At 43.8% G+C, this 15,678-nt stretch overlaps 1 protein-coding gene across 1 annotated transcript in view; it reads right to left on the bottom strand.

Annotated features, from left to right (window-relative positions):
• RECK (reversion inducing cysteine rich protein with kazal motifs) overlaps nucleotides 1-15,678 on the bottom strand; it is a 134,050-nt gene that overhangs the window by 93,187 nt on the left and 25,185 nt on the right. Inside the window, exon 3 of the mRNA XM_078594813.1 lies at nucleotides 15,438-15,512. Coding sequence (XP_078450939.1) covers nucleotides 15,438-15,512 — 75 coding nt within the window. The remainder of the gene's footprint in view (nucleotides 1-15,437; nucleotides 15,513-15,678) is intronic.

Here is a 15,678-nt window from a genome sequence, read left to right on the forward strand (position 1 = left end):
AGAGAATACTTCCTTTAAAAAAATGTTGTCCAAACTTTCACCCAAGGCTCTATCGTCGACAAATGTGGTAATGAACCATAGTTTGTGCAGCAGGTGTAGTGATACTAAAAACAATAACTAAAAAAAGTTCAAATGTATTCATTCAACACTAAGAATTTATATATTGTTTTATGTTAAATCATGTAATGGTCATCTGTAAAGTGCAGCTCATTCGTTTTTGTTAATCATATTTGCTGAGCACACACCTACATATCTATAATACAAAGCAACCAGCATTTCAGACCACTAATTATAACACGTGTGTCCCCAATGGCGTGTAAGCCTTTGGGTTATTTGACCATACTTGGGCAGCATAAACGTGAGCTTAAAAACTACAGCACTGGATTAGAGGCCGACCGAAACTAATTTTCTGGTTTCGGCCAAAACCGAAACCAGACCGAAAGTAAAAAAATGACTTTCGGCCGAAACCGAAGCCGAAACCGAAAGTTTAACTACACTTTCGGCCGAGACCGAAACAGAAAGGTATATAACCGAAGTTACCGAACACAAGATATATGAAATATGTCATGATGCAATGCTACTTTAATTAAAAAGATATCTAGAACGAATCATTCAAAGCCTGCAGTAAGAGTCGCTAAATATAAAATCTTTAGGTGTTACTTACTTAGTAATTATATCCAAACAAACGAATGTTGTAGTTAAGAAACAACCGTTTTTCCGCATTCAGCCAGAAAGGCTGCCATCTCTTGACCGGTCGTATATACATTAGCGGACCATGGTTGCGGCTGTAACCTCGCTCCCAAGCTGCTGCTGCTGACGTGTGTGTGTTTGCAGCCTATCGCATAGGATTGCCTAGCGCCGACTGACCGGCCGATAGGCAGAGTGATAGACGTAGCACTTGCGTTATATTCTAAAAAATAGATCTTTGGTTAATGAATGACGACCAAAAGTCAATATCAGTTTCGGCGGAAACCGAAACCAAACCGAAAGTAAAAAATTTACTTTCAGCCGAAACCGAAAGTATGCCGAAAGAGCCCATTTGCCAACTTTCGGCGCCGAAACCGAAACCGAATTTCAGTCGGCCTCTACACTGGATGTTGCCTCTCAATACACATATCTCCGCAGCTGCCGACAACAACCTGGCGTCAGGGGCGGTTTCTTCATTAGGGCGATTGGGCGACGCACCACCAATGTCATTCAACCACAGAGTCACGCTAGCCGTCACTGTGCCTCTGGATATAGTCCAATCAGCGTCATGCTACGTTCTGTGGAGTACCGCCTCTTTTTAGGCGATTTCCCTCCAGCTGAGAATCGCCCCGAGTGGTCCCATAGACTTACATTCAAAGATGTTTTTTTTCGAACGGGGGCGCTGCAATGCATTCTCTATGGCTTCTGGGAGGGCTCGCCCTAACGTGCTTACGTCATCATACGTGCTTACGTCATCATACGTAAGCACGTTTCATCCAACAATAATATTTGTCGCCACCTAGTGGAATCTTTAATAAAAGAAACTTGAGTGGTTTGTTTTAATAGTGAGTTTAGAAACAAACAAGATGTATTGTAAGAGTCACTTTATTTTTCATTAATATTAAAGAAGTGAAGTTGCCTTTACATGCTTAAGCTGTTAATTTATCCATTGCATGGGTGGACCTTATCCTTATCAATCATCCAGACATTTTCCCCCCCTGAGAGATTTTGCAGGAGCCGCCACTGCCTGGCGTGTATGGTGGTCGCCCATTCAAGCACTATCCAGGCTCAACACTGCTTAGCTTACTAGATCTGACGATAACCAGGAGCATTCTGGGTGACTTGGTCATCGAAAATTGTAGCATCGTGTAGAATAAATATTATTTCGGAAGATAGGAAGGTCATAAGAGCTTGCATCAAGCAACAATGGGAATGATTCCAAAGTCGAGCAACACAAGGGAAGGAGAAAAATAAATGTATCCTGCAATACGAATTTAAATTTCGATTTGAAGCTTTCGTGACTGCAGGGATTCATCTTCTTGGTTATTTCGGTAAAGTCACGTAGAAGGGAAGTAATAAAATAATAAAAATAAAACATAATAAAATGAAATAATTCTCACGACGTTTCGGCTACAACGCAAGCAGCCGTCTTCAGGTGAAGAATGAGACACTACCAAGCTAGGAGCTTATATATAAACTGGGTTGGAGGTGGAAGAGCGCCTTAACAAAAAAGAATGTGCATATGAAGAGGAATTTAGCATATTCATGGAAAATGCGTAGGAGGTGGGCGGGGGGGGGGGTTTCAAAGGCATATTATGCCCATGCATTATGCAGGATCAACAGCACCAAGGGGGGGTGCAGGGAGTAGCATTAACAAAGGAAAGGAATGTTATTGATATGTAGCTGCAGTTACTAAACAACCACGTAGAAAACTAAAGTATAAACTACATAAAAACTAAAGTATAAACTGCATAGCACCATCAGTATACTTACTATACTCTACAATAAGCTGAGTTACTAACAGCAAGTAATACATTACAATTCTACGTCGTAAAAATTATATAATATGCTTCCATCTAAACTTTATTCTCTTACATCACACGAGCATATACCGTACTATATACTGCCATAGATAAACCCAACATTAAATTATATACTGTATTACTATAAACCACCCTATACCTTATACATTTCAACATAACACTATGTATTATTCTACCCACCCTAATGTGTATCTGGCTATCATGAGAGATTCGTTCATGAGGCGATCCACATATACAAACACAGAGACAATTTTAACAGAGAAGATGGATTCTGGCTTAGCAATCATTGGAAGGACGTAATAAACCATTTCGATACACATTAGGGTGGGTAGAATAATACATTTACCGAAAGAACCAAGAAGATGAATACGAATTTATTCAACCTGAACAAAGCGCAGCAACTAATATCTTACCTATAAACGTCATTTTTTGTCTGTGTGTCCATCTGTCTGTCTGTCCATCTGTCTGTCTGCGCACACGCGCTTGCGAGGGATTTCGCTCTCAAACGGTGGGGTTTATGTCAAAAAAATGTTGCCAGGCAGTACGCCGTAAGCCCCGCGGTGGGCAAGCGACATGCCGTTTTCCCGTCACTCACAATAAAAATAGTTAAAACTAAGTTTTTTGGCGATTTTCTTTATTTATTTAGTTTTGCCACCTGCCACGGGACAAAGCACGCAATTGCGCATGCGGGAAACACTGACAGGAGTTGCCCCTAGCAACGCACACACGATCGCTAAAAAATATACACACAATGCTGAGGTTCATTCTTCACAGTCTTATGTCCTCTCCCCCCCACCCCAATGTGTGCAGTTACTGATATAAAGTCCGTAGATATTAATATTATAGCGCTTACTTAGCATTATTGCAGCGCGAGTGGGGAAAGCAGCCCAGCCCCCAGCCTGGCAATGTGTCACCTCCTCCGGCTGGGCAATCTAGGTGAGGCCGCGGGCTCTGCACGGGACTAGGCCCCACCACGGCAATGTAAAGTACAATTTTATTTAATCTTTCACTTAGAACTCAGGTTCATTGTTTATTATTATGAAACTAGTAAGTTGGCAAATATTACAATATTAATGTTTGTGTGCAGAAAACGAATGTCATTATGAGGTTGCTAAATATTTCCTTTTTTAGGTGTGTTTTTATGACGCTGCGGCAGTGTACTGCCAGTCTGTGCTGTGGCCTGCTACCTGCTGATAATTAACGTCAGTGCACTGGCACTCTATTATCTACACTGCTGCTTTTGCCCATTATGAGTGTATGCCAGTCTATAATCTGTTGCCTGCTTCTTTATCTCACTCAGTGTACTGACAGCCTTTCATGTCGACTGTATCCTGCTTTTTCAGCTGCTGACCATATTGCCAGCTTTTCATGTGGACTGTAGCAATGTTTATGTCATTGAGTCGGCGTACTGGCAGTCTATAATCTAGACCGTAGCCTGCTTCTCAACTTACCTGTGCGTATTGCTGCTCTTTAATGTACACTTATTTCAGCTTATTTCTTCGATTGCTCACGTCACGCTATTTACTGATACGTAGTACTGCGATGCTGATTAATATGTTATACTGCTAAATACGTTGGACTTTCTTAGCTACAGCCCATTGCATTTCGTCTATTGTTTTGTTACATTCGTGAGAACATCACCCATTTAAATTTTGCTTTACCGCACCTTTACTTTCCACCAAAGCGGGGAGCACGCAGGGAGGTTCAATGCCCCAAATATTGTTGACCTTGCTTTCTTACAGTGGGTGAGGAACATTGTGAGTGAGACATTGTTCTTCCATACCAAGAAAACACCATCGTACAATTTCCTGACACTAACAGAGCATATGATGCCCTACAATAACACATTTTCCTGTCACAAGGCCAAGATGGGTACCACGTCAAGATTCCTCCAATTACAAAGCTGCAGGACAAAGACATCCTCACAAAAGTGTCTCCTCTAAAAAAACTTCTATTCCTTCGTGATCATGGATAGAGGAGGAAACCACATATTACGGTGTGCCAACCTCTTTCACCAGTATATTGTCGATGAGTATGCCAACATTGAGAGTGAGCGCCTTCTTTACATTCAACTGAATCAAAACCGCCTGCGTGTGAACAGTATGCTCATCTCTGGGACACCATCAATGCCAAAGGAGATGCAAACGGTCACAATGTGGGCTGATTAGTTATTTTGTCTTCATCCTTCACAGCTCCACCTAGATACATGCATGAGAAGACTCAGGATGCCATGATTTACATCAGCCAATATGGCACGCCCCATCTCTTCATCACCTTTACTTGCAATACCAAATGAAAGGAGATGCAGGTTTACCTTTATCCAAACCAAAAGCCACCAGACAGACATTACATCTTAGCGAGGGTCTTAAAACTCAAAGTTTATGATCTGATGATGATTATTACGACCAACGAAGGTGGCATCTTTGGATAGACAAGCAGTAATTTGCACACCATTGGGTGGCAAAAACGTCGTCTTCCTCATGCTCACATTTCGCTATGGATGAGGGAAACAATTCGTGCAAGTCACATTGACTCATTTATCAGTGCTGAGCTACCTCACCCCCATCAAGACCCTGCCATTTTTCTATGTGGTCTGCAACCAAATGGTCCATGGCCGATGTGGCCAGTTCTATCCAAATGCGCCATGTATGCAAGACCACAGGTGTACCAAGAGGTATCCACGGAACTACTTGAAAGACACTCAGTCGGCCCATGATGGCTTTCCTCTATATTGTCACAGAAACACTGAGCATGGTGGATTTCAAACAACGCTCAGACCTGCCACTTACTCGCTAATTAAGGTTCACATCCGGTGGATCATTCCCTATTGCCCTCTTCTGTTCAAGATCTTCCAGGCCCACTTGAATGTGAAATTCTGCTATTCTAAAAAAAGCCAACAAATAGATTTGCCAATACATCAACAAAGGCTCTGACATGGCTGTCTTTGCCTTACAAAACAAAGGGGCAAAGTGTGCATGAGCTCAAACTTTTTTTCCAAGGAACATACATCGGCAACAATGAGGCCATTTGCAGAATTATTGGCTTCCCCATCCATGACCATTCCCCACAATCTATTTGGCACTTCACCTCCAAAATGGTCAACGCATCTACGTCACCAATGGAAATGCCCAACAACAGGCCCTGGCTCCACAAGATACTACCCTTATGGCGTTCTTTGTTTTGTGCTCAAGTAACCCATTTGCTGCCAACCTGCTCTACCATTAAGTTCCCTCCTACTATACATGGACTGCTAAAAAAATGGAAGCGACGTGCTGCTGACGGTGAAGCTGATGCCTGAGGACGAGTCTACAGTTCATACCAACAATCAGCAGTGCTACTTTCTCCCAATGCTTCTCCATGTTGCCAAAGGGCACAACTCTTGCCAAGACCTCTAAACAGTGGAAGGAGTTGTCTGTCAAACATACAGGCAAGCTTGCAATCTTCGTGCAATTCTTGTGCATGATCACCATCTTCATGAAGCTATGAAAGAAGCTTCTGTTGGTCAGTCCCCTTTCCAACTAACATTGCTCTTCTGCATTAATCTTTAAGTTTGCAGCCCATCTAACCCCATGAGTGAGGACATCCTCCACGGATCTCAATGACAAAATACAAACCTCGTCGTCAACTTTTCTGATGTCATCTTCAAACAGGCCCTCATCCTCCTTCAGGACAAACTGCACTCCATTGGTGGAAAATACCTCACGTCTATGGGACTACCAACACCCTACAGGGACAACCTGCATGCCCTTGCTCAAGAGATCCTACGTTAAATATGATATTATGCTTTACAGCTTCGTAAATTTATTTAGTAAAATTAACCAAAGCTGATGGATGCACAAATAGAAACCTACACGAAAATCTTGGAACACATTGAGACTACAAATCGAGTCTTTTTTGTCCTTGATGCACCTGCCAGTACTGGGAAGACCTTTGTTTTCAAACTGCTCCTCGCTAAGGCTCACCAGAGAGAGAAAATTGCTCTAGCTGTGGCATCATCGGGGATTGCTGTGTAAGTCGATGTGTGTGTGTTTGAGTCCATATGTGTGTGCGTTTAGGTCCATGTGTGTGTGTAAGTCGATGTGTGTCTGTCTCTTTTTTGCCCGGGCAACCCCAGAAAAGAGATTGGCTCCTGTCATAGGAATGTGGATTTATCACCACAGACTCAGAGGCACTAACAGTGATGACTATCATTCATTGCTCATTTGAGCATAGAAGCACAGACTTCGACTTCACTATTGCAGATAACTCACTATTCTGTAATAACAATTTATTTTAGTTCATAGCAATAGAGGGGCTACAGACGAAGGCATTGTGGAATAGTCGAGTTGCAATTCGGACAATGTAAAATTTTCTCAGGACTGCTGGATTTTGGCTCAGAGCAGACATGTAACGTGTGTAAAAAAAATAAAAGTAGCAACTTTAGAAACTTCCGCACTTTATTATTTCAAGGAACAAAGCATTGGAGCATTTGTTTTTATTCACTGTATATGCCTACGTCCTGTAGTAGGCATGTGAACTCTGCAGCACTGGCTCCAGTGGAAACAAATGGACATGGACACTGCCCACTCCATACGTGACTGACGAGGACAGTTTTGACTTGAGGCATTTTATTAAATTCAAAACAATAATAATAAAAACTCGTGTATCGGTTAATTTCACGCGTATGACTGAAATGTTTTAAAACTCATGACATTTTTAAGTGTCGGGTTGTTCAAAACTGCCCGAAAAAGATCGCGTCCAAATTATTTGAACAACAGCACATCTTCAATTGCCTAACGATGACAACAGCGCTGTTTTTTTATACTTAGAATCCTGCGCTGCCAATCCAATCACTGAGCCAGAGCCAAGAGTAAGTGACTGACTTCACTCGGGCCGGCCCGTCCAAAAATAGCAAGCAGAGTGAAATCCTCCACATTCTAAATGGCCACATGCACAAACAAACAGTGTTTTCTTAAAGAGACCACTGCTCCCAGCTCACCCAGCAGCCTCTCACAGACAGTGGTGGGGGGGGGGTGAAGCAGCCAAAGGAATAGAGAGATGGCCTCACGAGTTCCATCCAGTGCACTGTAGCCAACAGAGGAAAGGTTCTACAGGCAAAGGCTGTAAGCTAAAGTGCTACTATTCTAGCATCAGCCTCATTGATATTTCGTTTGCCCGCAATAGCAAGCGGTCTCCTCTATGAGGGGACCCTTCATGGGGGCGCCGGTGGCACAACGCTCGCCTGCAGGAGGGGCAGAGGCTGGCAACGTTTGTGGCCATTTCATCGCCACGCGTGTAAATGACCCGCGTGACGATTGTGCCGCCACAGGAAACACCGCCGCGTTTAACCGAGAGGTAAAAGTTCAACGAACGTGAACAACAGCTTTTAAGCGTCAACAAAAGGGTTCATATGTACCTGTGTCGTTTGGAGCTATGCAAATCTCAAGGCGAGAAAACTAACCTTTGTTATCACGTGACCACAATCTCACGAGCCAGCATTATGCCCGGTCGGGTTGAATGAAAACTGGATGCAACACATCAAACGAGACGTTTCGGTGCATTTGAACGCGCGGGTGGCTGCCATCTGTAAGGCACGTGTGCCTTATGAAACACGCGCGCTGACATTGCAACGCGCGTGAAAGATTGTTATTGCGAGCGTGGCATCTGCCACTTGCACGTCCCGCAGCGTTCGCGCGTGATTCACCGCGGCGTTTGGCATACGCTGAATGCAAATCCCCAAGCGAGAAAGCGGAAAAGTGCACACGGAGGCGACCCAGCTAAGACGACACCAGCACTGAGTGATTGGCAGCACAATGGCGGCTATTATGTCGAGCCAACAATGGCTGGTAAGAACAAAAATAACAGCACGACTGCACAATGGTTCAATTCTCTCCACCATCTCCCTTCACGTCTCCCCCCCCGTCCCCACCTCCATTCGAATGCCTCTTTCGAGCTATTTTTGAACGCCTTCCATAATCTCGCGATGCCAGGGAATGGGGAACTCTTGCATGGCCCGGATATCGCAAACAGCTCAGGGAACAAAAATCCGCAAACAATAACGCAGCTCATGGTTTGCTAATGATGTTCCTTTTTGCTGAATTATTGCACATTACCAGACTTGCATTCATAAAGTCATCCGTGCGTGGTCATTGTATACAAACTCAAGATTCCCTCAATTAGGCGTGTAAGAAAACTATTTTATGTTTCATTACGAATAAATGTTTGTCGTTGAGTGCATATGCACTCATGCATGTGCTGAAGACACACAATCCACCGTTGTTATCACTGTGTTTATCAAATACAATGGGGAATTGATCATTATTCTGTGCAGCGATGTATGTAACCTATACATATAGTATTTATATATTCACATTCTTGGAAAATGTTCACTGTAAGAACGGTTTACAGATGGTTATGTAAATTTTCACTTACCCCGGGCATGGAGTGTGACTATGAATTAAATATATCCCTGTAGGGTCACCAATGTATCTTTAGCCAAAGTAAGATTACACTCAGACTCTATTAACTGTAGCAAATGCAGGAAACTATGAAACATTCCAGAGTATGTCAATGTAGAGTACTGTGAACAAAACATTCTAGACTGCACGAATACCTCCAAGTAAGAATTATCCAATTGAAAACGTGCTCTTATTATTAGAGTATGAAATGATACATTTGGGGGGGGGGGGGGTTGGTGATAAAATGGCTAGTAACGCACTAAAAACAATGATTTACAGGTCATTGTCAATCCACTGCTGGATGAATACCTCCCACACCGTGTCGGCCATGGGGCCGTGGTCAGTGGGGGCCTGGTGGAGGCGGTGGGGGTCGCAGAACCGCTTCAGATTTCACTCGCCACTTTCCAGGTTCCAACCAGTACGATTCGTGGCAAAATGTATCGAGTAGCATTGTTACAAGGAATGAAACAGCCTCAGAAACGGTTGTAACAATTGCTCATTTAACTTGCATCAATTTCTCAAATTTGACGCGAACCAAACACCTTAGCTCCTCAATGTTGTTCCGGTAAGTTACTCAAACGCTCGTACACGCTACGGGTTATCAACATGCAACCTTCTGGAGGGGCTCTCTGCAGCTCCTGCTCACGGAGATCCTAAAACCAAGAGTGTCATGAAACCAGCAGATTGCAGGGTTGCACTCTTTATCTTTTTCACACCAATGTGCTTCTTCTGCCTTAGTTGTTCCCGTTTGTCCCCTGCAGCTGTGTAACAGCTGAAATATAAACAGTGATGATGTTCAAGGCTGCGAGGTGGAGATAGGGGTTGGTGGTCCGCGCAGAGATCAGTTTGTGTTTATCTGACACTCATCGTCTGCTCATCTGCTGGACTAAGAGGTGGTCAGCAAGATGGCAGCATATCAAAGTGGACCCATGAGTCTGTCTGTATGTAGTTTTGAGTATTATCCTCTTATACGTGCGATGCTTTTGGATAAAAGGAGTCTTACGACTCAGTGAGGCTAAACAAGGGGCATTATTTTATTAAATGAATTCAAACACCACTGTGAAGAGAGTACAGGGGATTGAGTCCCCAGCCAGTGAATGCTGCATTCATAATTCTGCTCGAGTGAGGTGCTGCAGCACACACACACACGGAGGGATACATGTGTAAAGGAGAGCCAACACAAGGTTGCAGGGGGTTCGTCTTTTAATCCTTTTCTCCCATCCACACCTGTCCCCAGCCGTCTCAATCTCGTTGCTGCCAAAGCTTCCCTTCTTTCCGCCCGTTATCACCCTTATATCTGCTCGCTTACTCCTCCCCCTTCTCCTGTCACCGTCCCACTAACCCTCCTATTGGTGGGAATCCTTCCTCTGACACCCCTACACATGTATCTTCCTCGGAGGGTGCTAATTACAGCGCACATATCTGTTTAGCACAATATCCACGGGGAGCTAATCATTCCTCAAATTACGCATCACATTAAACATGACAAGGACATTCTTAAGAGAAACATGATGGTGTTTTGCTGCTGCGGAATTCTGCTATTGCTGCATGAGTTACCATAAGGTATAATGAGATATATCTCAATCCGCTTGTTTTGGCACACTCGGTTTGATTGGAACAAGAGACGACTTGTAAATGTACAATTAAAAGGTTATGTTTAATTGAAATGCAGAATTCTAAAAATATTTCACAAGTATCTACTTATCTTCACACTTCATGGGGTATCTTCCAATTATCCAGAAGAAGAAGAAAAAACAATCCTTAAATCTTAGCCATGGGTCATATTGTCCATCCGTCCTTCGCTATATCCACACACACAGCCAATATTCGCCATTGAATGCCGGTGACATCACCACAGCGCTGTACCAGGCTAGGTGCTAGGTACACTTTGAGGCCACGTGATGTGGCAAATTCAGACTTGCGAGATATTAAGGACAGACCGAGGTGGTATGGATTCTCTTAAAATGTAGCCTGCAAAGACCTCTGGGGAAAGCGATGCGAGTGAACACCTATTAGGGCTGCAATGACACACGAGGGAGTGTGGGGTCAGCACCACACCTGGCCTCCTCTGCCTCCCAAACTCAGTCGAACTAGGAGTGGCCCACAAACCTGTTCAGATACCACCACCACTGTTAGCCGTGACTGAGAATCAAACTCAGGTCATGGGATCAGTGACGCAGTGCAGAATCCATTGCGCCACCCACCACCTCCCACACACACACGCTCACGTGCTTGCACAGCACTTCAAACATATATATCAAACACCTGCATAAGAACACGGAGCCAGCATGTGTGTGTGTGTGGAGAGCGGTAACGTAACGGTTAGCGCATTGCGCTACGAACCTGACAACCCGAGTTCGATTCCCGAGTGACGATTATCTGAACCGGTCCTGGACTTCGACGAGGTCGACTCAGTCTCAAATAGCTACCTTGTGCGGTGTGTAAACATCGGCACTAGGGAGACAAAGGCAGCCAGGCATGGTCCTGGCAACGCACCACCTCGTGTGCTGTTCAGGCCTTCATAGGTGCTCGCTAACCGCACTTGCCGCAACCGTCTGTGAAGGCTATTGGGGGAATCTTTATATTTGTATGTAAAGCGGGCAGCTCCTGTGTGCAGTTTTTTTGTGGCCGTTACCTGATACATGTCGGGGCCAATTTGAACCAACCGTCGGGATACCGACCTCAGGTTGTCTGCTTATGCGATTGGACTGTGGACCCCCTCCCACCACTGATGAACGGGGAAGGACAATTTTCTTACGAAGCGCACGCACCCATCCGTGTCGATGAGCGCACGTGTGGAGAGCATGCACGGGATGTGCGCGTGGCCGCACAGCGCAGGGTGAGCAACAACAGCGCAACACGGTGAGCGGTGAACACCTCCTCCTTGTATAGCCTCCCTCTTCCTCCCTAAGCCTGACCCCAGCCCACCCTGTCACCCCCACCTCAGGCCCCCACCCCCCATCCCTGCTACACTGAACCCCTCACCTTCCGTAACAGGATCCAGGCTCGTGACGGCCCTAGGGGCTCCAAGCAGTCACCAGCAAGGCCTCTCGTTAAACTCCCGAGGCCTGAATGTGCTATTGATGAGGCAAATAGAAAGATCAAGGGACAACCATCCAAGCCTGCCCCCTTTTATTTAGGGCACAAAACCAATGCCAGGTTCAAGAGCTTCAAATCAACATTTTTTCCCTCCTCCTTTCTGCACAATAACTTCTTGAAAACTACAATAGTCACTTTCAACTTTGAAGACAAGCCATTCTCAACTTGCTCATTAATTAAGGGGATTTGTCGAGCACAAGTAGACTATTTTTAGAATAAATAATAGAAGCAAAATAAAAAAAACTACGAGTATTTTAACCAACTTTTACACTGCAAGTTCAGTGGCTATTGAAATAGCATACAACCAAATTTAATTGCCAAACATATGTGGAATGATTTAGGCACAAAATGCTTCCATAATCCTGTGGTCTACAACTACAAAGGCAACTGTTATATAATTATATACTAGCTTTACTACCCGGCTTCGCCCGGGACTTGGATTCTTGTCTTGGATTAATACACGGCCTACGCGGAGGGTGGGGGGGGATGCGTGACGTGAGCAGGCACACTGCGTAACGCTGCCGCATGCGGGTTACATCACAGATATGACGTCACCGCTCACTTGTCGTGCAAAATATATCCATTATTCCGCCCCCCCCCCCCCCCAAATACAAAAGTCTATTTTTATACTTTTTACATTGTGTACAGTCTGGAAGCTACCCACATGCCAAATGTTAAGTTTGTTGTATGTCGGGAAGTATGCTAAACCTTTCGAACAGACACGCATCGTCGCTTTAAGATGTTCTCTGTTCATATTTTGTTTGTTGCGGTTGCACCCGACTCAAGAGCCGTATGGCTCACAGGGCTATACCTAATAAATTAAACTTAAAACATTCACAACTTTCCCTTTTATATATATAGATAAGTACAAATATGAGAGCCATGAGGCTGATGGGCTTCTAAAATATATATGGTTTTATTTGTGGAGACAGACCATAATGCTGCATATCAACACAATCACGAGGTTGTCTACAAGGTCAATTATATAAAAACAATATTATTAAAATAAGCCTGACTTGTAGCCACTCTCAATCAGTGTGATTTTTCAACAATTTCCAAACAACGTCTTTCTCAAAGACACTTTTATGTGGGCACTGGCAAAGCACCAGGGATAAGGGACCACAAGCGAGATATAAAAACACCACTGGCATTTTTAAAAAACCCGACCAAGGCTTCTCTGCTCTTAGCGAAGGAGGCGCCCAGATGGTAACAATTATACACTTTCCAGTGCAACCTTCAAAGGAATCTGGTAAATCTGAACTAAAGTGACCGTGACATGCAAGGACACAGAGGAAAAACACCGATGTCAACAATACGCACAGAGTCGACGGTTACGATACCAAAGGAATCTCTCGGAACAACTGCCAAAAAAGAAAGGAGGAACCAACGCGTGTGTGTGTAGCTCACTCACATGCATATTTTGCAGCAGCTATGCCAATATCAACGTCTTCATGCCAGGCAGACTGGCCATATATATACTTTTAGTTTTGTGTCACTGTTGTAAAATGCACATTACGAGCACGAGTTATTTAAAGACATTTAAAGTATGGTAACAGTAAAAGTGTACATACATTCCTGGCAGCTTGCAAAACAGTCGAAATTCCTGTGACAGTGTTTTGATTTGGAATTTGCAATAAGAAATTTTATTTTGTAAGGGCTCGTAGATATGATTAGATAAATACGGTTGCTGTATATTGCCACTTGAGCTGGCTAGGTGGTCTCACAGTGGTGAACTGACCCTTGAGACGAGGATTCCTCTCTTAACATTGCCAAATTGGTTCATAGTCGTCTCTGGACGGCATTTCAAATGAGATCACCAGTATATTTTTACGTCTATGGCTTGTAACGTCTCATTTAAGTGGAGGATTAAGATAGAGAGCAATGACATGACCTAAGCTTGAAAGCAAACATAATTTAGTAACTGGTACAGTAATATTAATCACAATTATTACATGTCACATGTTCTACATCATCGGTGGTCTCGTTAAATATACATAGTTCTGAAGTGCCTGATTTACTATTTGTAATGAGATATTTGTGTACCCCAAATGTCGTCAGTTTTAACACCCGTCTCATCATCATAATCATCATTAACCTTGATGTGTCCACTGCCACATGAACATCTCCCCAACTCAGTCACCATTTACAACAATCCATCTGGATCGGGGGTTGGCAAACTAAACAACAACAAGAGCCATTTTTTTCGAATTCGGTAAAACACTCAACATTTCAAGAGCCGGAATGCACGCAAATACGAGACGGTGGTGCTTAATAAATGACGTCACGAAGCAGTCCTTAAAGAGCCACATGCTGTTCCGGAGCCACAGGTTGCAAACTTCTGCCCATGGTAAACTGGACTTCTATGGTGAACTAGACTCTCATGGTAAAATGGACTCCCGTAGTAAACTGGACTCCCGTGGTCAGGGGTCGGCAACCAAAATAACAAGAAGAGGCATTTTTTTTCTAATTCGGTAAAAAAACTATCAATTTCAAGAACCACAATGCAGTCCTTAAAGAGCCTCATGCGGTTGCAGAGCCGCAGGTTGTCGACCTCTGCTCTAGCTCCTGCACTCGAGCTGACCTCATTGCTCCATCTCCATGGAAGGTGACCTTCTCTGGCATGTTCCCTCCTTTGGCTAGGCACCCATCTGGACTTCAAGTATTATTGTGTATCTTGTAAATTCAAGCACAGGAAGTCTATGATAAAAAAAAAATCTAACTTGGCCTTTAAAAAGAACTAACAAGAGCGACACATTTATAGTTTTTTAGCATCACATGCCATGCCATTACAGGCAATTATTGAATAAGTGAATAAAAAATATAATGTATTGATTAATTGACATCCTATCTAGCTGCAAATGTGGCCATGGCTAAATTGAAATGCTATTTAACTGAAAAACAAAGTCCATCCATGCATGCTGTAGTGTCTACCATGGTCTAGGGTTAATATAAATTAATCCAACAGCAACCAAGGATCCATAGGATAAAGCAGGCATCATCAACGTATTGTGAACGCTAATAACACTTTATATTCGTCATGGTCAACAGTAGCATCATAACATACAATTCAAATCGAACAAGTGCCTGGCTTTTTCACAGTGGTGATTACTTCCAGTATAGCCATTACACGTTTACGAGGCTGCTTGCATTATAGCTGTCGTGCCACCACATATAACTAATTCATATGTGCATATCGGACACTATGGGTAGTCGAAAAAATATGGTCTGGTTTATTTTCTGTCATTTTGTTTTTGGGATGGGGTGGGGAATGGGGGGGGGGGAAATAGTGGAACCCTGAATTTTAGTAAGAAACAACAAACACTGGATGTGCTAAAAAGGCTGCAGTGACAAAGCCAGGCAGAGGATTGGAGGCATCATATGCGGCACGCACCATGGAGTCAGGGCAGTAGCCTGGCAGCCGGTGCAGCAGATGCCTCAGCCTGGAGTCGCTCTTGGTTGATGTGAGCTGTTGAAAAAAAATTGGGCAATATAATTCATTGTAAAGAACATAATCAGATTCAGAGCAATAGACATACTGCGGCAAAGCCCAACGATGAGACATCACCTTGGCATTTTACGACGATGCCCAATAAAGCGGCACAGTATTTTGTGAACAAAGTTGGAAAATAACA

Source organism: Lampetra planeri, chromosome 1 (assembly GCF_965212315.1).
Source record: "Lampetra planeri chromosome 1, kcLamPlan1.2.h2, whole genome shotgun sequence".
Lineage (NCBI taxonomy): Eukaryota > Metazoa > Chordata > Hyperoartia > Petromyzontiformes > Petromyzontidae > Lampetra > Lampetra planeri.